The sequence below is a fragment of the Desmodus rotundus genome, chromosome 3, assembly GCF_022682495.2.
Source record: "Desmodus rotundus isolate HL8 chromosome 3, HLdesRot8A.1, whole genome shotgun sequence".
In the NCBI taxonomy this organism is placed as follows: Eukaryota; Metazoa; Chordata; class Mammalia; order Chiroptera; family Phyllostomidae; genus Desmodus; species Desmodus rotundus.
The window spans coordinates 160,634,633-160,659,713 of NC_071389.1; the positions used below are offsets into that span (position 1 = coordinate 160,634,633).

At 36.6% G+C, this 25,081-nt stretch overlaps 1 protein-coding gene across 5 annotated transcripts in view; it reads right to left on the reverse strand.

Annotated features, from left to right (window-relative positions):
• CNTN1 (contactin 1) overlaps positions 1-25,081 on the reverse strand; it is a 303,517-nt gene that overhangs the window by 52,148 nt on the left and 226,288 nt on the right. For 2 of the 5 annotated variants that reach the window (XM_024575713.4, XM_053921617.2), the window contains 2 exons: positions 8,668-8,826; positions 1,425-1,574 (listed from right to left, as the gene is read on the reverse strand). In XM_024575713.4, the coding sequence (XP_024431481.1) occupies positions 1,425-1,574; positions 8,668-8,826 (309 nt within the window). Of the gene's footprint in view, positions 1-1,424; positions 1,575-8,667; positions 8,827-15,580; positions 16,564-25,081 lie in introns of those variants that run through there. The other 3 variants (XM_053921618.2, XM_024575712.4, XM_045184291.3) reach the window with 3 other exon arrangements.

Sequence of the window (25,081 nt, forward strand, 5' to 3'; positions counted from 1 at the left end):
ACCACCACCAAACGTAGGTAAGTCATATTCAGTGTCACAGTTAAGGATGAAATCTAAGCTTCTGCTAGAACTCTAATAAAAGCTCATAAATGCATGCACTTTTAAGAGTTTTGCTTGAAGAACTGCCTTTAAGAAGAAAGCTCGGTGAATGAGAAGAGGTGCCAGACTTATCAGAATTGAATTCTGAATCTTGCAAGTATTAGTTATGTTAACTTAGGCAAACTATTTAATGCATCTGAGTCTACTCTTCTTCAGTGAACATCGGATAGTAATACCTAGTTCAAAATATTATGAGGATTAACAAAAATGTGTTTGAAAATACTCAGTGCAAATGAGTATTTTAGTGTTTTCTTCCTTTATTACAGAATCATCATTTTTTAAATATGGTAAATTACATGAAATTACATGAAATTTTAAGAGATAGTTTATTCATTGAAGTCCTGGGAATAATTTGGTTTTAAAAACTAAAGACATTAGAATAGTTCTATTTAGAATTTAGGTGAAGGAATTGAGGTAGCAAGAAATATGGATAATTGATAATAAGATATTAAAAAGAGAATTTTAACAGTAGTCTATCATTCATTTAAAACCATCTCCCCATATAAACACTGAAAATAAAACTTTGGCAAGGCATAGTAAAAATAAACTCAGAGAACCTACAAAGTATTCTATTTTTCATAGACATAAAATAATAGAAAAAAGATTTATTATTAGAATCTTAACAATATTTTTGCTTAGTAATGCATGGGAAAAGAAAATAGAGTGAAGTTCTTGTACTGAAGGCTATTTAAATGGAGCTGGTATTTAGCATAAAAACGTGAACCTAAATTGAAAGAACGGTCAGGGTTGAGCTGTGATATTTAGAGTGACTCCTAATATTAAAGGAACACATTAGAGCTATTTCTCAGAGATGCTATGACTCCCTAATGGCAAAGGTCTGAGAAGTCCTCACCACATTCCCCTCACTCCTTGCTCACCCTATCCTCCCAGTCCACACCATCCCTCCATGTGCCCATTTACTTATAAATGGGTCTGAGAGATGCACAAAACTGTAACACAAACTGTGAACCTTCTACATCATTCTTAATCAAGAGTTGGCCTGGTTAAGATTCACAATTTACATTAAAGTTTGTATTCTAAATACCAATTTCATTTAAGAGGTCACTAGTGGAATATGCAGTAGTTTCAATTTATCTCTTCCTCTACATTGAGTATGTAAAAATATTTTTAAACTTCATGTTTCCTTTTTTTTGTTTTTGACTGTCTTGACCTAAAGTATACATACCTGTGTCAAAGACGTACACAGCATTGAGATGAATCACTTACCTCAGAGCATTATTTATTTCCAAACGTCTTCAACTATATATTAAAGTAGCATTGTATTTATAACCCTTCTAAACTTTAAAAAAGTTTCTTCTACATACCAGCACCATCTGTTCTAATTTTGTTTGATGGTATACTGGGCTCTCCTATACCCAACGTGTTGGTTGCTACCACACGAAACTCATATTCCATCCACGGGATTAAATCCACTGCTTTTGCCGCCTCCATATTTCCTTCAATAATTGGGGGATCTAAACAAAATGAACATTAAATAGAGATGATTTGAACAGCATCACTTTTATAAAACCCCATTTTTAATTTACTTTTTTGAGAAGATGGCACATAGTCCATTGGGTTGAAGTAAAAATGAAGAGTAGGGATGACAAACTGTGAAGTTCAAGGGAGTAAGAGGAGAGGTTATTAATAAATAATAAACTAGAAAGAGCAACAGACATATAAATCATCTGTTTACTAAGTCTAGGATGGGAGGCCTGACAAGCTCCCAGGTCATGCCTGTGCCACTTGTCCCCAGGCTCCACCTAGGACGGCAAGGAGCCATATCATCACAGTAGAATCTAGACAGGTTTCTGAGACAAGGGTAAAACTGGGGCAGATACATTTGTATGGACTGCCACTGATGTAGTGGGTAGGCAGTGAATGACTTATTACTAGGGCAACTATGAGCATGTTGCTTAGTTGTTTTTTTAGATTTATACCCAAATCACTTGGGGCAGTGATAATAAATGTTTCAATAGTTCATTAAGATTTATCAAGTACTTCTTAGAATTCATGCTGCTAGACACTAGATATTAATGGGAAGATTATAAATTATGGGTAGGATATAATCTGAGATTGCTTATTTAATTGAGATATGATAAAAGCATACAACCAGGGCCAGACTATAGATTATTTTAAGCTCTCTTAAAATATCCCCATATGTAGTTTTCGTAATTTACCTACACATACATAGGCATGCAAATACCAGTACACCACTTATGTGGAAAATTTGTTTCTTTAGGCTTGTATATGACTCATTATCCTATTAGGGAATTTTTATCTGCAACACAAACCATAAATATGTAGCTTTTTAAAACATTGTACCCATCCCCACAATAAGTGCTAAGGGACCCAGTGTCCAGTTTCTACTTTTGGACAAATTTCTGTAAGGCCCAGACTATCCCATGTCTCATCCTGCCACAGTTTTTACCCTCTTGGACACTGATTTTTGTCATCTATTCCCTTTTGTTATGCACTCGTCCCATATATTTGACATATATTTTTGACTTTCTGATTAAAAGTTTGGCTTTGCGTTGCCCTCTGTTTTGATTCTGCCTTTTTATCCCCTCCACCTTTCCTCATACCAGCTCAGAATTAGCTTGCCTTTGCTCTTATACATAGAGACTCCTTTTAGGTCATTGGAAGAGGGAAGGTGAAGTTTTGATTTGTGAAGGGCTTTTCATGGAGAAAAGGGAAATATCGAGCTGGTTGTTATGACCCTGGGTAGGCTGGCCTCGCTTCCTTTCCAGATACTTTGCAATGACTTTGAGCTTCCAGTAAATGGAGGCTCTCGTGAGTTGAATAGTGGCCACCAAAAAGACATGTCTATGTCCCAATAACCAGAACCTATCAGTGTGACCTTATTTGAAAAAAGAGTCTTTGTGGACTGTTTTAAGACTGGAATAAAGTAAGGATCTTGGGATAAGATCCTCCGGGATTATTTAGGTGGGCTCTAGTCCTAATGATGGCGTCCTTATATGAGAAACACAGAGGAAGGAAACATGGAAGAGGAGGACACCACATGATGTGGCCACAGGCCAAGGAGCCACCAGAAGCTAGAAGAGACCAGAAGTGGCTGGTTGCTTAGGGCGCTTGGAGAAGGTACAGCCCTGCAAACACTCTGATTTTGAACTTCTGGCCTCGAGAACTGTGAGAGGGTAAAGTTCTGTTGTTTTAAGTCACTGAGATTGTGGTTATTTGTTATGGCAGCCCTAGGAAACTAATACAGAAGTTTAGAAGCTGATGGAACTATTGGAGATTTTGTGATTCCATGAGCTTGAAGAGCCCAAGAATAAAGTGTGGTAGAAGTCTCAAGGAGGCAGCCTGATCCTCTGCCGTGACAGCTATGCTGCAAAACCCCAGCACCATTTAAATGCCTGGAGAATGGACGTGTTGGTGCGATTCCAAAGGGTCTCTTTTGGCAAGGGCATGGTGTACTCATTAGAGTGAAGGCTACACTGGGACTTTTCCAAGCAAGTGGCAGTCAACGAGTATGGGCAGGTGTAGGCTGGGTCAGAACGGGAAGAACCAGATGGATGTGCAGTGGAGACTGCAGCTGATAGACTGAGTTGAGCACATGTGAGGATCCTATATGGAAATACGCCCAAACAATAGAAAGGTCAGGGATATGTTCAAAGATTAGAAAGTCATACTTGACCACAGAAAATACTTAGAGGAATGGTGAGAGATGATAAAGTAGTAAAAGTCAACTGGAGTCATTTTGTGGTAGGCTTTGGATTTCCTATGAAAAGTAGCGCCTGTGACTTTAAAGACGAAGAGAGGAAGAAGCAGCAAAATGCCTTGGAGTTACTACCATGAGAAGACAGACTCCAGTGGGAAACCCTTAACCCAGTGATGTAAATAACTCTTTCAAGGGGGAAAACACGAGTGGCAGTTAGGAAGAGTGTACCCGCTGAGTGATTGAAAAAGAATAACATTCCTGCCCTGACTGGTGTGGCTCAGTGGGTTGAGTGGTGTCCCACAAACCAAAAGGTCACCAGTTTGATCCCTGGCCAGGGCCCATGTCTGGGTTGTGGGCCAGGTCCCCGGCTGGGGGCACATGAGAGGCAACCCATCAGTGTTTCTCTCCCACATGGATGTTTCTCTCCCTCTCTTTCTCCCTTCCTTCCCCTCTCTCTAAAAATAAATAAATAAAATATTTTTTAAAAAAGAATAATATTCCCTACTAGGATGTCTAAAAAGGCATGAAAACTGCTCTTTTTTAGAACAAAACCAAGTACAGTAATTTTTTGTTAATATATGTTAACTTCAGTACTTATGAAAATATAAATATTTAAAACAAACATGCTTTAGTACATATTTATAATATTCTCCCAATAAAATGATCTATGAAAGAAATAGGGATAAGAGCCAAAAAAAAATGACTAACATTTATCATCTAAAAAACAGGTCTAGAATTTAAAGTGGCTCTTCTACTGGCCTGCTTTCCATCAACCAGATGGGGGCAGCACTTTTGACCCACACCGCATTAAGAGAGCAGGATTTAAAAGCTTGCTTTCTAACTCAGTGATTTTCAACCTTTTCCATCTCATGGCACACAAATTAATTACTAAAATTCTGTAGCACACCTAAAATGTATTTCTTGCCAACCTGACAAAAATTAGATATAATTTTGATTCATTCACACCATACAGCTATTGTGTTGGCTGTTTTCATTTCTTTATTTGACAGTCTAAGGGAAAAGAGGTCAGTGCCCCTGACTAAATAGTCAGGTATTGCAAGTTTTAAAAATTCTTGCGGCACACAGCAAGCTCTAGTCTTGAGGTAGGCAGCCTATAGAATCAGTAAGGTTGTCATCTCAAGATTGGTGATATCCATAAAAGGCTTACACACAACATATTTCTTCTGCTTCCTCCCCACTCATTCATAGATATCATTTGAGGATATATACATGTTTTGCCTCTAGTAGACATTTTTATTTGTTTTATGCTGAGCCCTAAAATCCATATAAATGGATGTGTACCTAATACACCCTTTTCCCACTCTTTCAGCCTCGGTAGGAACAAATGGACACATTTTCTTTTCCGAGCACCACCCACGCAGACAGGTTGGGAGCAGAGGTTAGGTTTACTTTGGAAGCATATTCACGCCTCAGACCAAATGCAGGAGAAAAATAGGAGCAGAGAGACTGCGTCCTCTCCCTTCAGCCAAATTCCTCCCAACCTGTTTGCTATTCCCGGAGTCAGGAAGAGAAGACAGTACTTTGCTCAATGAAGGAAAGTACTAAGTATCAGAAATGGGGTCTCGATTTCCAGATTTGTTACTGGGTCAGTTCTGAGGGAGGCCACTTTTCATAGATAATCTCAGCATTAAAATACAAATCAGACCTTAATGATATAATGCCTATCAGAGGCTTCTCTTCATAAAAAGCTACAATGTTGTTTATTAACTTGATAGGTATTCAAGTTAATAATGTAAATTTAACTTGAATGTAAATTCAAGCAAGGGGATATAGAGCAGAAAACATACTCCGTATTTTAATACTGAGGTCAAAAAAAACCCTTGAGTACGTGTTATTCTAGCAATTAGGCATGAGCAGAAATCCACAGATCTATTTGCAAATACCTTGAGTCCATTAGGTTCAGAGTAAAACTTTCCTGACTCTTCTTTGGAGGAAAAGAGAAGCAAGCTTCATGGGTATCCTAAAGCCAGTAACTCACAGTGTTTTAGTTGCCTGACAACCAAGCTATGGTGCTCTGCCCTCAGGCCACACCAACTAGTTGATTGAGGAGCTTCTGAAACTGTGAGAATGACTTCAGGTCTGAAAATGGCAATGTAATCCCACCTGTTCTAGGTTCTTGTAAGTTGCCAAAGTGAGTCCTGGTTATTTCCTTAGGAGGTCAACACCATCTGAACCTTTAGGATCTACCATCTCCATTCAAAACTCAAGCACTTGAGACTGCCCAGAAAGAATTACTGTCTCAGAGGTTCTAACTGAAAAAGCCGGTCCATGAGGATGGAAATAGGCTTTTCACTGGCTCTGACACAAGCCCATGGTGTTATGTGACAGGCTGTAGACCCACCCCATACATCACCTGGCAGGACTCCAAAGGGAGCCATGGGTGTGGCAAAGAACCTTGCAGCGAAAGGAAAGCAAGGTGTGCTCTGGCTCCCAGAAGGTGTGATTCATTGATCCTTCTCTAAATAAAATTTGAATGTAGCCTCTTAAAAACCCATAAATTTACATTTGAAATAACAACAATAAAGAAGCTACAGAAGGGAGAAAATGTAAATTCTAAAAAGTAAATATTCTACAATGAGCCTACTGTGTTTTGCAATTTTAATCTATCAATTTAGCAAACATTTAAAAAGAAAACACTAAATACTAACTTAAGATGTTGTGGAACAGATACTTATATACTGGTTGTGGAAATAAAAACTGGTCCTCCCTTTGCACAGAGCAATGTGGTACTGTGGTTCACGGGCTTAAGCATGTTTATGCTCAGTAGCTCAGTTTATAGGTGTCTATTATAAGAAAATAACATACCCTAAAAAAAGAAATGAAGCTAAAATCTGGAGATAATAATGTGTGCAGATGTTAACTGCACAAGATTTGTCACAACTCTGGCCTCCCACATGCAGAACTTTAAATATAAAGACAACTTTTTTCTCTTTTTTTAGAAAACATATCCCAGGTTCTCTTAATTGCTCTTCATAGTGTGGTTTCAAGGCTTCTTTATGCTCCAGCCAACACCCGCTCCCCTACCCCCGGCCTTACACACACACAGATTCTATGCTGAAAGTGGCCCCAGAGAATCACACACAGCATTCTAAATGTGACCTGAGCACCTTGCGTCGAATGCTGGTTATCCATCCCTTAGAAGATCTGAGAGAAGTAATACTTACAGTGGATTATTTGAAAGATTTATAGTCTATTCTTTTATCTCATCAGTCTAATTTCATCCTTGGACTGCTGAAAGTAGATATCTTTGAAACATAGTTATTGAATACCTTTAATAATCACTTTCATAAAACTGAGCTTAATCTTGTACCTTCCTTTTTAGTAGGCACCACTATAAATATAAGCCACATGATTTTTATTTTTATTTTATTGCAAAAAGTATTTTTCACTTCCACTTAGGATACAGTCACAAGAGAATTCTGGTTATAGAACTCAGAAAAGAACATTCAAGATATTGTACAAAATAATCATTTTTCAAAGCCCATCAGAAAGCTGAGTTTGTAAAGAAATCCAATGAACTAAAGCCATCATTGGCAGAGCAATAGGGAGAAGAAGAAGCCACAGATGTTCATAAGAAGAAAACAGTTTAACGTTTCACACATATTTGAAAACAGCATGCTGGCTCGGCTGTTTTGAATCCCTGGGAGCTCCGCATCAAGGAGAGTCTGCACCCATTGGCTAATTCTTTTTCTGTAGACCTCTGCCAAGTGTGCTCAAGATAACTTGGAAGCAAGACAATGGAGCCAAGAGAGACCTCCCTCTGAGGCTCAGACACCTCAGGTCTGCTTACGCCTAAGACTGGAGCAGGAAAACTGAGATCCCACGTGCACTCCGGACCTTACACTGAGTATGAGTAAGTGGCCATCTGTGGCTAGGTAAGGGGCGGGAGAGCTGAGAGAGATCTGTCTCCTCTGTGAGGGTCAAATGTTTTGGTGTGCTGAGGTCTGGGAAGAGCGTGGGAGAACTGAGAACCTCAACCCAAGCCCCGTGCAGCTGGGCTTTAGACTGATTATCACACAACAGCTGTCTGGGTAGAAGCAGGGGAGCTGGAAGAACCGTCCTGAGATCCAAGTTGGAAGAGCCAGCTAAAGTCTAATGCTAAGGCTAAAAACCTCCAGACCCTCGGGAGGGAAGGTTCTGATCCTACACTCAAATTGCTTAAAGCCTGCATTAACCTAAATTTAACAGCAAAGCCCAGATCATGTCAAAAAAGATTAGATTGACTCAACCCCTGAAAGAATGACATACATTTTCCTGGGCATAAATAATATATACTGTGGCCTCTACTGTTATTTCACACCAAAGCTTGGAAATCAATAAAAATTATTAGGCACATGAGAAAATAAAGAAAAGTGTTCCATTATCAGGAAAGGAACAATCAAAAGAGGCAGACCTAACGATGGCCCAGATATTGAATGGTCAGGTGGGGACTTTGGAGTAATAGTTATAAACATGTAAAAGCATAAAGTTGGAAAGATGTACCATGCGTATAAAGAAACATGAAATTCTCCCTGGCTGGTGTGGCTCGGTGGATTGAGCGCCAGCCTGCCAAGAAACATGAAACTTCCACTGAGCACTGTGTGAACAACGTTCAAAGGAGCCAACTGAAGACCAGGCAGCCTCTCTCTGTTTTCCTACCATAGACGTAGACACACAGCTTCTTCTCGCCCAATAGCTTGAAAACGTTTAAGTGCCTTGTGCTTTTTCCACTATCAAAGCACTGGGATACTTAAATGAAAAGCTTAAAAATAAAAAGGGCATTTCTAGGTAGATAATAAAATTCTTAAAGTGTCCAAGTTTTGGTTTTTTTTAATAAAAGAATTCATTTACAATATGCACAGATTAATTAGACAAATGAAACTCACCAGTCTTTGCATCCTTCCAGTCATCTGAAAGACTAGTCTTGGTCTGTATGGTGTATTTAGATATGGGACTGTGATTGTCTGAACCGCGGCTCCAAGTAAGCGCCACAGAAGTGGCTCTGATGTCTTCTATTCGCAGACCACCTGGAGGGCCTGGAGGGCCTGAAATGAGAATGTGGGTAATGACTCAATAAATACGAACTGCTGAATTAAGCATGCACCTGAATATGAACATGTTCTCCTTGCAATTAATCTAAAAAATATGTAAGTGATATAGTAAGTGCTGCCACATTCCTCTGAGATATGAACCATAAGAAGTGATATTAATGGTTTTCACTAAATAATTTCATTTTTCTCTTTTTAAGAAAAGAAGTAAATGTTGTCATTTAAAAGTGTCATTGAATGTGGGAGAGGGGGATGGGCAGGGCAGGGGGGAGTAATAGGGGGAAAATGGGGACAACTGCAGTTGAACAATAGCAAAAATTTAAAAAAATAAAATGGCATTATTATTCAGGATACATATGGTGCTGTTTGACTCATAAAATGCAGTTGGCATCAGTGGGACCTAACACAGATTGTAGCATAGTGGGAACGAGTGCGCACTCGCTCCGCACACGGATCAGAGACAGCAGCGCAATTCGGCCAGAAATGAGAACGGTAAATCAAATGTTTCATTTCGCTTCCCCAACATGGAACAAATACTTTTTTATAACCCTAAATAGTATAGGTATTTCATTTTATGTGGGGTAGAAATATCTGAGAATGATGTTATGCACGAGCATAATATTTTGGGTAATATATTTCTTGTTGGTTTTAGTAATGGGAACAAATAATATTGAAAGAAATATTGCTAATTTTATAAAATGCAGAACACAACTGTAAATTCGGAACTATACCAGATCGCTCTGAAAACATCAAGTTGTATAATGAAGCATCTAAGGACAGAATTATTACTGCAGAACATAAAACAAGTTTAAAGAATAGACTTTTATAGATGACTCACAACTCAGTACAAACATTATTCATTTATTTCCTAAACTGAGATCACTGTGCTGGGCGACAGAAATGAAAAGATAAATGAGATGTAACTTGAAGACTTCGAATAGCTCCTTGTCTTGAAAAGGCTGAAATGAACCAGCAAACAAGTAACTATAATAGAAAGTAGTAAATGCCATGGTAATGCTCTACCAAATCCTTATACTTTGCCTCAGAATTTGTTTTTAGAATTGAGAACAATGTCCCCCCTTAAGGGGAACAGTGGCCTCCATCACCTACAATGCCACAGGAGGTTCTCAGTTGTGAGAGAGCTCCTCTCCCAGCGCAGACATCTCAGAAAACGGCCTCACTGGTGTTCTCTGCACCAGAAAGGAGGCCATCCCAGCAGAACTGGGCATAGAATATAATCGTCAACAATTTGGTAAAGTGGCACCTTTATTTTTTATATTGAATAGAGTACTAAACTAGACATGCTTTTATCTTTTAGCTAAAAGTAAATGCCTTCCTATTTATATAGTGGATCAGATGCTTAGCCTACATAGCTGGCTTTGTTTTTTTCTCTGTGCGGACTTTGGTCTTTGCAAAGGTAGAGACAATTCCCCAAACCTCCACCGATTTCAGAGTGACTGGTCTCAAGCGGAAAGATGTGTGTTTAGATTGACACAAACGCATTCCTAGTGATATGAAAATAACACAAGACGCACCCTGTCGATGGTAGTAAATTTTATTATTTGGAAACAAATATAATAGAGGTGGACTTTTGTAAATACGTAATTTTTAATAGTGGATTTATACTTCTTGACATTAACTAAAAGTAACAATAATACACCATCCAAAATAAAGGAAAATTGACATATAAATAATAGAGAACACATCTGGAATTTTGAAAGAACACAGTACATTTTTTTATGTATAGAAGCCGCATTGACATACAGTGTACATTCTTGATCAGAACCAAGAAGTTCATTATTTTACATAAAGCCTGGCCCAAGTCAACTGATGTGTAGAATATTTCAGAGAATAAAAGTTAAAAATTAAAAATAAAAGAATGGATTTTCAAAAGGAAGAGAAAGTCATGCATTCAGAGACTTTTTCAGAGCATAAGGGTATAGCATTCAGAAAATGTTCAGGGGAATTTAAGACAAAATTGCCATGGGTGGACAACCATCAAAGTGTAAATCACTTCCCTGCTGTTATTCTCTGACGTTCTTGGAGTGGCAAATGAATAATATTTTAAAAGATCAGATTAAAGTCACATCTAGTGTATTAGTTGGGACACTATGTGTATAACTTTATTCAGTCTTCCATTCATTAAAGAGCAATGTTGTTGAGCAAAACACTGTAATTAAATGGGCCATTTTTTCCTCGGATACACGCCTGGCCTATAGTGGGTTCTTAATCAATACTTGGTGAATACATGAGTGAGTTTATCACAGGTGGTCTCCAGACAGTTCTATACGCATAATGGTCACCTATCATACAATCTCCACTCTCCTGTTTGCCTCGAAATACTAAATCATCACAAAAAGGTGAAAACGAGAGAAGAAATTGAAAGGTTCATGTCCTTAAAACCTTGGTGTGTCACTATTACTTGGTTTATCTGATATGAAGTAGACTTTTCCATCTAGTAATTGGCAGCAACTTTCTCCCAGAAAAATTCTGAGAGAAAATATATAATTAAAGAGCAAGGATTTTAAGCTAAAATAGGCTTGAGTTTAAATTCTATGCCCTAAATTATCTAGAAAATTTTCTTAAATTTACTAAGGTTCTATTTTCTCATCTGTAAAATAGGACTGATAAAAAATTGACCTTATAGAATTATTGTTAAGATTGAAATAATATCTTTAAAGAATGTGGTATTAGGCTTGGTACATAGAAAGCCCTCTGTAAACTTCAGCTATTAACAATATTATCATTATTCCTACAAAGCTTTCTGGGCATCTGAGCTACCTGGCAGAAAAAATTATTAGTATCTGTTAATAATTGGCAGGGACCTGTCTAGCATAGTGTTCATTTACCAATTGTTTTCACTTAAAAGTGAAGTAGTGTATGGTGAATTTGATGGAGGGGATGAAGGGTTGAGACAGTGAAGGCCCCCCGTCCATACTAAGGAGTCAATGCAGCAGAGATAGAGGAGTGAGTGGTCCCATAGAGAAAAGTTCATTGTGAGTTCAACCAAGGCCAGCCTTGCGCTGTCTCCCAGAAGGGTTTTCAAATCAATATGGCTGATATTACTTGTTCAGTGTTTCCGTTCAGAATCGAGAGAAAAGTGTTGTGGTGAAAGAAAATACTAATAATGCAGTTACTTGTTGCTCAGCACACAGGAAAGTGTTTAGGAAATGGCCAATATCTGATTCCTTTATCAATGGAAAGAAAAGATATACAATTCTGACTCTAATAACTAGTTTCTCTCTCACTTGCTCTGTCCCCCCACCCCTTCTACCTCTTTCTCTCTCTTTTTTTTATTTCCCATCACTGTGCAAACACTCTCAAGTCATCTTTAAGGAGAGAACCGAAGCCAGAAAATGTAAGCAAATGGACTGTTCTATGCAGATTATTTCATTAGTACTCTACTAACACTTCTTTTCAGTTTTCCAGGTGGTCCTCAGACAGACAGCTAATGATTCCCAAAAGTGTAGTTTACACCAAATTTAAGTTCTAGTGAAACAGAAAAATTGGTCAGATGGAAAGAAGCTTTGGAATCTGACCTGTATTTTAAATGCCTAAGTACTATAGGTGACAAATGATTTTGATCTTCCATTTTGTTCTTTCTTTTGTTTTTATCACTATGCATTTTTTTTTGTGGGAAAGAGATGAACCTCGAATATTTCTATGAGTAGTCCTGGTGAAGGCTTTTCATCAAATCTCCTCAGTACCATAAAATAGTTAGGGGGTTAGAAGATAATGAGAAAAAGGTAAAAAGAGATATGGGGGAGGGACTAAAGAGTCATTTAAAGCATGTTTTTTGTTTTTAGTTTTTATGAATACAGTTTAATCTACATCATTTGCTTGGCACCACCTCTCAGAGATTGTTGATTGAGAAATCTCCATAAAGTCTCACCCATGTGAAATACTTAATGGTCTATCAAGGTCATTGTTAGTGCCATGTTTCTATCTTGTATTTCTTCAAGGTCAGGCAATAGGAGTTGACAGTTACTGAACCATGTTTTGGTCACTTTCTTATCTAGTGCAGGATTGTGGAAAAGCCAGAATTGTTCCCTGTCATCCGAGGTTCAATGCAAAGTCTCACTCGCCATATCCATATTCTCTTTCCTTAAGTTCCCCTAGGCTCTCAATGTTTTTACTATTAAATCATTGACTACAGGGAAATAATGGAAGTATTTCAATATGCAGCGTAGATCACATACTTTCCAGTTCACTTAGGCCAATATATGTACATGTTACACAGAATACTGAAGACAAGGAGGGTTATGGCCAGAATCACACAGTAAGTCTGTGGCAGCCTGCAGTCAGGAAAGACTGCGTTTCCTGGCAAGCTAATCCAAAATGAGAAAAAAGCCCATTTGAAATTCAGATTGTGCGGCGGAATATACCTGTCTGCCAAAGGCGTGCAAAGAACTGCCTGAACGCTGACATGTTTATACTGTTGTTCTCTTGGATTTGTCTGTATTTTTAAAATTAGCATGAATTCATAACATAAAATTTACATGATGCAAAATGTTAGTGAATCAAAAAAGGAAATTTATATTGTACATTTCAATAAAATGATATATTTTATCATTATTATATAGGATTCATTGCTAAATCTTTTATAATTCTTATCAATAACTCTATGATGTAAGCTCTATTAGTTTCCCTATTTTATAGATGAGTGAACAGAGACAGGGCTAGATTAAATAAAATGACCATAGTTGCTCAGCAAGTAAATGGAAAGGCTAGGATTTGAACCCAATTTACTCTGAGACCAACTTTTCTTTTTTTTTTTAATAAACATTTTTTTTAAAGATTTTATCTGTTTTTAGACAGAGGGGAAGGGAGGGAGAAAGAGAGGGAGAGAAACATCAATGTATGGTTGCCTCTCATGCACCCTGCACTGGGGAACCTGGTCCATGACCGAGGCATGTGCCCTGACTGGGAATCGAACCAGAGACCCTTTGGTTCGCGGACCATCACTCAGTCCACTGAGCCACACTGGCCAGGACCAAAATTTTCAATAACTATACCAAAAATAATAATCTAAAATAAATAAGTAAAGATAACATCACCCATTTATAAATTCATGCTCAATACATCCCCAGGCTTTCCTGACCACCAGAAGATATTTGTTAATCTTCCCCAAATTTTACTAGTATTTTTAGTAATGTCAATGTATGACATTGATAAAACAAAACAAAATACAAATGTGATTTCCCCCCAGTTTTTATTCATATGTAGTTAGAAGTTAAAATAAGCAGAAATATAATTATTTATCAATTTGTTATTTCCTCTTTAGGAACATAGTAACATTCAATGAAGAAGAGTTTAGGCACTTGAGGGAAAGCAGCCAGAAAAAAAAAAGTTATTCAAAGGGAGTATTTGTACCATATAAACTAGCTGACCATATGATTGCAATCAATAATTGAAGCTCATTTTCTAATAAAGGGGATAGAAGATTTGAAAAAGAGAGCCCCATAATTAAATAGGGTGCGTCGTAGTTGTGACTAACTCCCCGTCATCACCTGAGCTGTACCAATACTTAGGCAGTGCTTACTCCTGCTTAAGCTCTGACTGGATTTCTAAACAACTGGAGTTGGAACTAGACACAAAAATGCTCTGGTCTTATTCAGACTTCACTCCACATACCACACACTCTTAAGTTAAACCTTGATATTAAGCCTCAAGGACATGTTGGTGTTGCCATTTTTTTCACATGCAATTCCCCAATATATAATTCAAAGCAAAGCACTACCTACAAATATACTGTGGCTCAGTTTTAATTTTTACTATAGCAAATTTTAATGAAAAGTTTAAATGTTGAGGAAACAAAAAAACTTTTCAGAACAAATTATCCTCCTTTTAAAATAAAATAATCTTAAAATAATAATGTAAAAAAACATTAGTTATGTTAGGAAAGTGGGCTTCTTCATTTCCAAAATATGTCAATTCAAGTCCCTTTATTATAGCAGGTTCATTTCTGCCTTAAGAATTATTAAGGCAATGGTTGAATTATAAAGTTATAAAACACAAATCCAAGTGGTGTGGTCTCATCAATGTTCAAGGCTCTGCTAAGATAAAGCTGAATATTAAATATCTTTAACATTTACTAAGAATATGGTAGTTTTTAAATCTCCAACATTGATTAAAATGAACGTTGATCCCAAACAGAAATAAGAACGAGGCTAAGTGAGATACATGAATCTGTATAATTCTAGTTGACATTGCTGCAGTTTATCTAAACAAGAAGATTCATCCTTTCTCGGAACCAGTCACACTTGTTATGTGGTTTCCTTTCTAATATTTATCCTTTCTTTCCAAACTCTCTCTCTATCTGCTCTTGGTCGTGAACTTTCAATGATAAGAAAATGCCCACAATGGAGTTCATGCACCATGCCTCCATGATGATGTTGACCGACACACGGGAGCTTCAAATTAATTTTAAATAACATGAATATGGCAATTGATCTGGACCTCTAGACTAAATTTTAAGATAATTCCTTCTGTGACAACAATTGAGACTAGAAAATTTTTTTAAAAACCAAAAAAGGTGGAAATAGGTAATATTTATTACCTTGAGATATTTATTACTTTAAGATAACTAATAAATTACTTTTAAAAAAACTATTCATATCATGTAGATATATATATGTCATATGCATATTCCTCAGAGCTTTCCTAAGAATTCTTTCAACCACAGATGGGAATGCCAGAGTTAATACATGAAAAATCCATATAATACCCCACACCTAAACATAAACCCATTTAAGAAGAGAAAAATTATTTCTTGTGAAGAAACAAGAATTTTAAGCATGTCTTTTTGACCAAAGGGGAAAAATGAAAGTATTTTCAAACAATGAAATTTAAGCAGTTCCAGACAGAATTGTATTTACTTCAATTTTAATCCTTCATTTCTGCTCAAGTCCTTCTGATAAGAGCGTCAACATTACTCAAAATGAGAAGACCTAAGGGGGCTGATGGGAGGAGTCAGTCGAGTTAAATATGAAACCATGCTGTTAATGGCTTAGTGATCTTCACTTAAATCTTGCTTTTGAGATAATTTTCTCCACATGCTGTCTATTTTCACTTCAAAACCCCAAGAATTGTTCCAAAAACGCTACAGAGCCACAACCAGTCTTCAGGTGTTTGTGGCTGTTTTTTATCCTTTCTTGTCAAAGAGATATGTATGGTACCAGGATACCAGAGGCCTCTGGAGTTAATGCCCCTTAGCTGATGTCCTAACTAAGATGACTCATTAGTCAGTGTGACAACATTGCTCATTACCTGCTTAGGTAAATCAAACAGTCCATTCAGTGGCAGTACTCCTGTATTATAATTCACCAGTTTCTTCACATAATAATGAACTAATTTCTGAGATATGTAAGTTCAAAGGAAAACAGGACAGGAAAACACAAAACTTTTACTTGGCTATTATATGATGCACTGGGTTAGTTCACCAGGCATGTTTCAGTATTAGTGAAGCTGCATAACTGTGTTTTTCAGTATCTTTTGGTGCAAAGTATGTTTAGAAGTTTCAAAAGGAAAAATATCCTCTAAGAACTAGGTTAGGGGATGGGGGAACTGCCAAAGCTACAAGATTGAGTTATTAGTAAATCTAGTATAATACGTTAAAAAAAAAGATTTTCACACAAATGGTGAGTGTCAACGATCACCAGGTTGGAGGCAGGCTCGCACAGACGGGGAGAAAAGGATCCACCATGTTTTTCTCTCCATCTTTTCTGTTTTTACCTGCAAGAGGAAAGACCAAGGCTGAAGGGAGAGTGTGGGTGCCCAGTTAGGGGCAGGAAGCCATGTACTTTGGGGATTTGTCATGTTTCCTTGATGAGCAAGTTGAAATAATGAACAAGGAGAAATATCTCCCAGACACTGGAGATACGCGTCCAAAAGAGAGAAGGCTGAATGTGACAAACTTTGGCCTAATCAAACCTCTCTCCTTCAGAAATAGTGACTGGCTTTCTAAAGAACAAGAGTCCCTCCTCACTGCCCCAAAACCCAAAACTCCTAGACCCTTTGTAATTTCACTCACATGGTACAAGTCTACCTGTTAAAACATTTGTGTATCACTTGAAGGGCTGACAAAGCAAAAAATACTGAGGATGAATTTAATCAATGAATATAAAAATTCATTGGTTGAACTTATCAACCAATGAATTTTTAGTAGCTGGGACTGGATGTCATGGAAACTTGTGTCTTGAATAATATTATATTTATTTTTATATCTATCTATCTATATTACTAGCTAAAGGGAAAGAAGTAAAGGAACATTTATGAAAACATGCCATGGGCAATGGGAACAATAGCTATTATTATTCTCTTTCATAAACATGGAACGTAAAGCCTGCGGTGATTAACCCACTAGTCTAAGCCCACAGGTTGTTCAGTAGGTGGAGCAGATTCTTACTCCATGTTTGTCTAGTGCTAAAAGCCACACTGGTTCCATTGCACCATGAGATCTTCTAACGACTGCGTGCAGATATCAGCATAAATGTATTTTATATAGAAAACCATGCCATTAACAAGATGACCGCCCATCTCTTTCACCTACCCATAACTAAAGGTAGTTTCATTATTAGAATTAGACCACTTAATAACCACTAGTGCCCCCTAGTGATAGTCATAGAAATAGTAGAATTAGTATCTAGGAAAAAGCTGGTCTTTGCTGACTGCTTGCTGCAAATATAATTCGTTTGACAAATGGTTGTAAAAATTGCTAATATTGGATATATTCTTTTCCCTGAATTTTAAATGAAATTTTGGTAGTTTTTTCTATATTCCAGAGTTTGCTTATCTGCATGCAACCTGAGGCTTTAAGTCTGGAAAGAGGGGACTCTGAACAATCACACAGAGAGCCTCCCTAAACGGCTCCACTGTGGAGGACCATTTCTTGAATTAATTAGAGTAGCTACCAGCCTACGTAGGAACCTGTCCAATAGTGGTCCTTCAAACTGTTTAAGCCACAGAAGGATTTAACATACTCCTGTCAGTCATAGTCCTTTGCTCCTGGAGAAGTTCTCAGGAATGTGTGGAGGGGCTCCAGAGACAGGTTGAGAGCCAGTGAGACTGTAGAGAGCTGTTGCTCAGAAGTGTGCTCTTCAGTGTGACACCCCAGAGTGTTTAGTGACAGGCACATGAGGGTGTGTCACAAGTCATTTGCTTCTAATAATATTGAATATTCGTAAGTTTGTGCATTATTTTTTGTGAAAATGAAGTGGAATCAAGGCTATCTCCGTAATAAGCTAACTCGCACTGACTGGCGTTCAAATGCACTTTCAAACGAGAGGGTCGGGGCCTCTAGCGATGCTGTGGGAGACTCAGGTGAACGACAGTCGCCATCCTCACCTCTCGTGGTGTCCATAGAGTGACCATGCTGATGGCCAGCATTGGGCAATTAGAAATTAAGATGGAGTTTTACTTTAAAAAAAAGTTTTAGGATTTATGGCCAAATATGCATTCAGGTAAGCATTCTAAAGTGAAAAAGCTGTGGCAGAGAACAAGATTGAGAACTCCCTGCTGGACTGATCTAATGAGATGTACTAAGTCGTATTCAGATAACATATGGCCTGCTCACTCACCATCACTGGTGAGATCCTGGTATAGGGTCCCACCGTCACCTTCCAGGGGGAAGCGGGGAGGGTGCTCACCATGAAACTGCTGGCCTTGTAGGGTACCAAGGGAGAGTCCAAGTCAGTGGTGGAATCCTTCTGATATTTCTTTTTCTCTCTCTGAGTGTGTCTTAATTCCAGGGAAGATGGTAGTTTGAGGAGCTCTGTGACAGGAATTCAAAAGGACTAAAATTTCCTCTCTGCAACTTCTTATATAGACCATAGACTTAGAGGGTAATAGTCTTGCTAAGTTTCTTTCATTTTTATTCGCTCAGGGATAAAAAATTTTGTGATCTAATCAATTATCCAGGGGCTGGGTTGATGGGGTTGGCTGGTAGCAGGGAGATGTGGTCATTGCATATTCCTGAGACTTCAAATGGCAGACACTATAAAAATCATGTATAGGAAAAGTATTTTACTCGAAAGTGATTTTATATCATTAAGTCTTTTCTTGGTAATCTCTTTGGTAATAAAGCTAAAGTGTTTTTGTCTTCTTTTGTTCAATACAATGAACCTAAATAAATTTTATAAAATAAATCATATACCGATAGTGAAACAGATATACAATAAAAACAATATAATCTGATTTTTATATTTGGGGTAATTAAATATAAGGAGTAGGAGCAAGGAAAAGTAGCTTATATAGTGAATTTGGATCATTACCATGTGGTCATACCTGGCTTTATAATGTGAGAAATAGAAAGGATATTTTTTCTTTTTGTTTTTAAAAACTCCTTTGCCTATGAGTAGGGACTACCAGTCCTTCCACTGCTACCTATAAGGATGACATGACAAAATATATATGAACATTTCATAGACAGATCTATTATAACCTGAGATATTTAACCATTCTGAATGGATTATTTTTATGGCCAGAGAGCACATTATAAAATCAAGCTTCAAAAATCATTTATTATAATATATTTACTGTTTTTGGCATTGTAATAATAATTCTATGGTGTTGACTAGTAGAAAAAAATATTTTCAAAATTACTATAGCTTCCCCTTATTGTGAAGCCAGCCATAAATATATCAAGGGCAAAAATGAACTTGCAAAATCTCCATCAGTGGCTGTATAGAATAAATATATCTTACCCCCCACAAAGGCCTACATTTTAATGTTTCCATATAGATTACTTTATCTAATTAAATACATCTGAATTAGTCTTTGGTTAGATTACGTTATAGCAATAATCTGGGTGCGGTGTCTGAAGTCAGACCACCTGAAGGCAAATCATGCTTTTCTACTTGGTGGCTCCAGGACCTTGGGCAGGTAACTTAGCTTCTTTGGGACTCAATTTCCTCAGGTGTAAAATGAAGATAATAATGGTAGCTATCTCTTCAAATAGTGCCTGATAATTAATAAGCCTCTAATAAATATTGTACATCCTTATATACAGAGTAGGGCAAAAGTAGGGTAACAATTTCATGTGAAACAGAATTTATACTTGTATTATTATTTATTAATTATTTTATTATTTTCTATACAACCATAAACTTACTTTTGCCACACCCTGTAATACAAGCATAATAAATGTGATACATAGTATATAGTTTTTATTTTAATATGTACTATATAATTATATTTTATTACCATGTTATATATTGAATTATATAATTATGTTTATTTTAAATTTATACTCATAACATCTTTTCACAGCATAAAGATTGGAGTTACAAGCATATTTTGCTGACATAAATTGAAATTATTTTAAAAATATGGACTAATTGCCATTTATTCACGTTCATAAAGGCTTTTGGATATCACCGATTTTCTGTACTGCTCTTGTAATTTGGTGTAATTAGCATAATTGTCAGCTTGATTTGGTACGTTTGTCTTGTCAATGCACACTGGTGTGTGTGAAGAATGAGAGTACTGAAACGGGGCCTCCGAAAGCAGGACATGTCTACTGAGTCCTGAGAAGCTTGCGGGCTTTCTCTCCTGGGACTGGAGTGGGAACGGCAAGTCCGCTGGTTATTTTTTAAGGGAGCCATGGATACAGACCAAGTATGTAACAACGAATAGATTCCAGTTTGTCAAGAGCTGACCAGTTTGATTACAAGACCAAGACTCAGGAGCAATTCATGGAACAGGGCAAGAAATCCTCTAGGGAAACTTCTCTCACTGTAATCCAGTGAGGAAAAAGAAGGGTAACCAAAATTTATATTGCTATATGTTTCCTAGTGTCATCTACAGGTTTATAACCCTCCTGCTGTTTTAATTTTTAAATTTATAAAATGGAGTGTTAAACTAGATCATTTTCAAGACCCATCTTAAAGCTTAAATAAGTATGACTCATTCTGAATGAATTACACTTTGTTGATATATTTCAAAATTTCCTCAAATTTACATCAATTTATATTGAACTTAGATTGGGAAAAAGAATTTCAAGTCATTGGTGTACTTTTTAACTTCAGTAGAAATTGGGAAAGCTATGATATTTACTAAAGGTTTCAAAACTAAGACTACTAATAAATTTTAACTCTGAAACAGTCAAGTTACCTTCTAACTTCTGCATTTATTATAAACACACACACATTTCAGCTCATACTTCAGCTTCTGTGTGTAACCGTTATGGAGAAATGGCCTCTGGTAGTTTGAATGGAAAGGAGAATGCTTAATATCTGGGCAGGCTTCCTTATTAATGGATGCGTTGCGGTGGCTCAGTGCCAGCTGGGGCCCGGGTGGCGCCCAGCCCGTCGCTGTTCCAGCCAGTGTGGGCAGTGAGGGCCGTCTTCCCGCAAGGGCTGATGAGATGGAATCTTTCGTCTGTCTCTGTGGCAAACTTTCTTGGCCAAAGCAAGTGGAAAGCAGAGGCAATTATCCAAGTATCTGAGGTAAATGTGTGTTTTCCTGACCTAAATACTTGAAAAGCTACCTCAACTATTCTTTGATTTGACTATGATGATCTGGATACATCTTTCTGCCTGTACTGGGTCTCTTTTTCTTGACCTCTTTACGTGAGTGTGTGTGTGTGTGTGTGTGTGTGTGTGTGTGTATTGGGGGTGGCTAAGTGTCTGTGTACTTGTATGCCTGCCTACACAAAACCTTTTTGTCTGTTCTTCCAAATCTTGTAATGATTGAACTGATTAATTTAAAATTCATTGTGGATGAATATACACAGGTCATGCTTTAATAATAATTTTGGATATAAACACACATCTGATTTTTTAATAATAATTTCAATCTACACAGGAATTCTTGAACACAATGTGAGTATTTAAGCCAGATACCACAGAAATCTAAGTCCTGATTTAGCACCAAGAGTTTTGTAACCTTTTAACCTGATGGCAGACTCCCGGTCCTGTTGCTTTCACCTTGAATTACCCACACAAACAGAACATTAAATAATCCAAAAGTTAGAAATTTAACTTTTTAAATGTATGCTTTTTGCCTTATCTTTTACCACAATGTTTTAAAAAGTTAAACTACTATTTATTAGCATGTGCCAGACAATGGAAAGGAAAAGGGAAAAAGAACAGAAGCTACAATCAGTGACTTTTGCTACTTAGTAGCAATTCTAGAACGGACTTGGTAATCTTTCTGGACCACACCAAATTAACTACAGAAAGTTTTAAGTTTTAAAGGATTAGCTATAGAAGTTTTAGCTAATACTTGACTATAGATTGCATTTATTCATACTATCTGGGAGAAGCCTGATACAATGAGAAAACTATTACAGATTCGGGTTCCAAGATAATCGCTACAAAGTAGGTGGGTAATACAAGGCAAGTCTCTTTCTCCTAGAGTTCAAATTGTGTAAAATAAAAGGATGAGAATTGTTTAGATGACTTCTAGGACCAATTTATATTTAAAATTGCATATTCAAATTTGAATATAACTGCAGAGATTTTATATAGCCACTCTAAGGAATTTGGAAGGGAAAAGATGTAATTAATGCATGCTTTGCCAATAACAGAACCATTGGAACCCTTTTTATCTTAGACAAAGAATATGTTTATTTTATATTTTTTTAAAGAAAGAGTATTAATTAATCTAAAACAACATCGCCAAATAAATGCTTCAAAAATATTTTTGCCTGGACAGTGCAGAGAGTTGACTTGGATATGAACTCTGCTAATATGGAACAGCTGGGAGTAATAAGTCCTCAAGAGAATTTTCTGTAAGAAAAACCATTAGCCAACCATTATGGTGATTAAAATATAGTAATGTTATTCAGAGTGAAATGTATATTGACAGCTTCCATTAGGTTACTTATTTGGCTGTGTTACCTTAACTTCTCCAATACAGGATTTAAAAGTGGGTTAGTCATCAACCAAAATGACCTCCTTGAGAAAGAATCTGGTAACCGTGTCATTAGGCCAAGTAATAAAAAGTTCAGTGGCTTACATCAAATAAAGATGATATCTAAGTTATATACATTTTCACTGTGTAACTGTATTTTGGCTTTAGAAATAAAACAGAAAGTTTTACAGAAACACAGATACACAATGTTCCCATTTAAATAAAAATCTACATAAAATAATATAAGTTTCTAATATAACAATATAAATATACAAACTTGATTTGGAGACACAATGATTTATGCAATTTTTATATTATCCACTTTAACTTCAGTTACTTTAAAAACACTTACAGATTTTATGTAGCATATATTAGCATATATTAGCATATATACTTATATAGCACATATTGAGACTGAGACCAAATGTTTAAGATGGTGAAAGTCTTTTCTTCTTTTGTTTCGAAATTTCAGCCTTGCATTATATAATGCTGTTCACTAGGACGTATATAGGTGTATATGAGACGTAAAAGTGGGGATCTGGAAATTCTAATCATGATTGCATTTGCTGTTCTGGCAATTTTAGCGGCAAACATTATGTGCAGCTGCTATCAGGAAGATCTTCCTAAAAGCCGACAGCATTGCCAAGGATATTTATAATATAGCAGAAATGCCATGGGAAAATGTAAAATGTGAAGGTCAATGCCTAATTTCTTGCTTTTGTGGCCTAATTTTATGGTCCATTTTTGAATGCTGTCCAAAAGTGCACTCATGAAAGAGAATTTAGATTTGGCATGTTGCATAAATGTTCCCACAATGCTGCTGAATAAATCTTGAAAATCCCTTCCCACCAAAAGACTTTTTTAGCTGAAGAGCTTTAAGTCTCCAGAAAGAGCTTTTGCTAAGGAACATTCATACAGGGCTGTTCATATGCATTGAATTTACTTGATTTAACAATCCAAAATATACTTGTATGAGACCTAAGAAGTAAAACATTAATTAAAACACATAAAGAGAAAATTTATATTAATCTTCTTAATTTGGATATTTACATAAGAAGTTTCAAAATATTTGAACTCCTATAGCTGGTTCTTTTTTGAAAACTAAGAAGAGTTTTAAAAGATGAAGGTTATTTAAATATTAAACAATTAATAGTTGTTTGACTTGTACATTCCTTTGGCTATATTATAGACACATATGTTATAAAAGCTGGATTCTGGAACTACCTCTTTCACCACTACAATATTATTTTAAATTGATGTCACAACATGATTGTGACCATTGCTATGACAATCTGGTGAAATTTATGATACTCTTCCTAAGAAAATGCACATACACTTGAGATTTTATAAACGATTTCAGGGAGTCCATGAGCCCCTTGACATTTGCCCAGGGGCTGTGCATTATAATATCCTGGACAAGATAAAAAGACGTGTAACTAAGTGGATAAGTGGGCCAATAGTACTCTTACTTAAGGCAGTAGGTCTTCTTACATATTACTCAGCATTATTACAAGGAATGAGCTAACTTTATATCCCATGATTTAAATAGATAAAGCATATTTGAAGGTAAGGTTATGAACATTTTAACATAAATTATGCAGAAATGAATTTTACTATTTTAATTGCAAATGTCCCTTGATATAAAATGCATATATTTTATATTATTAGAGATCAAGTTTTTAGAATAATTATGACTCTGCTGCCTTTTAAAATGCTAAGCAGGGAGTACTCTTGTAGTTGCTAGATGGGAGGCTGCCCAATTCATGAATTGCTTAATAAAGCCAATTAGATTTCCAAAAAATGAAAATTAAATAAAATGCTAATCAATTATTTCTCCTCTACTCATACAGTTTTATTCACATGACGCCACCATGCAAGGACTTAAAATGCTGTATCATATCTCTGTTGAGTGCACCCGCCAGATTCCAGTGCTTTAATGTGTTTTTCTTGAGACTAAAGGCTTTAGAGAAAGAGAAAAATTTATATTCTTGTATAATACCAGCTATAGCTTCATTTCGTTGAATTAATAATACACATTATGCTATATAAAATACACCTTGTGATGACTATCTAATTGTAGATTGTATCTGTACAACCTCTTCCTTCCGAATACTGGGAACTTACTGTAATGTAATTCTGTGTGCAGACACTGAGGTACATGTGTTCTAACATAACCACTATTGTAATATTATGTTGATTCATTTAATACCGGGAGGGGCAAGAGGAGGTTTTCAGTTTTCCATATAACAATAATATAATAATTAATTAATAATACAAGAATAAACTATGTGTTTTGCATACTCACAACTATACGCCTACTTTTGTCCCCACACTGTACGCAAACAATTGCAATTAAATATACACACAGGCTATTGCTGGAAATAGCTGACAGCTAAAT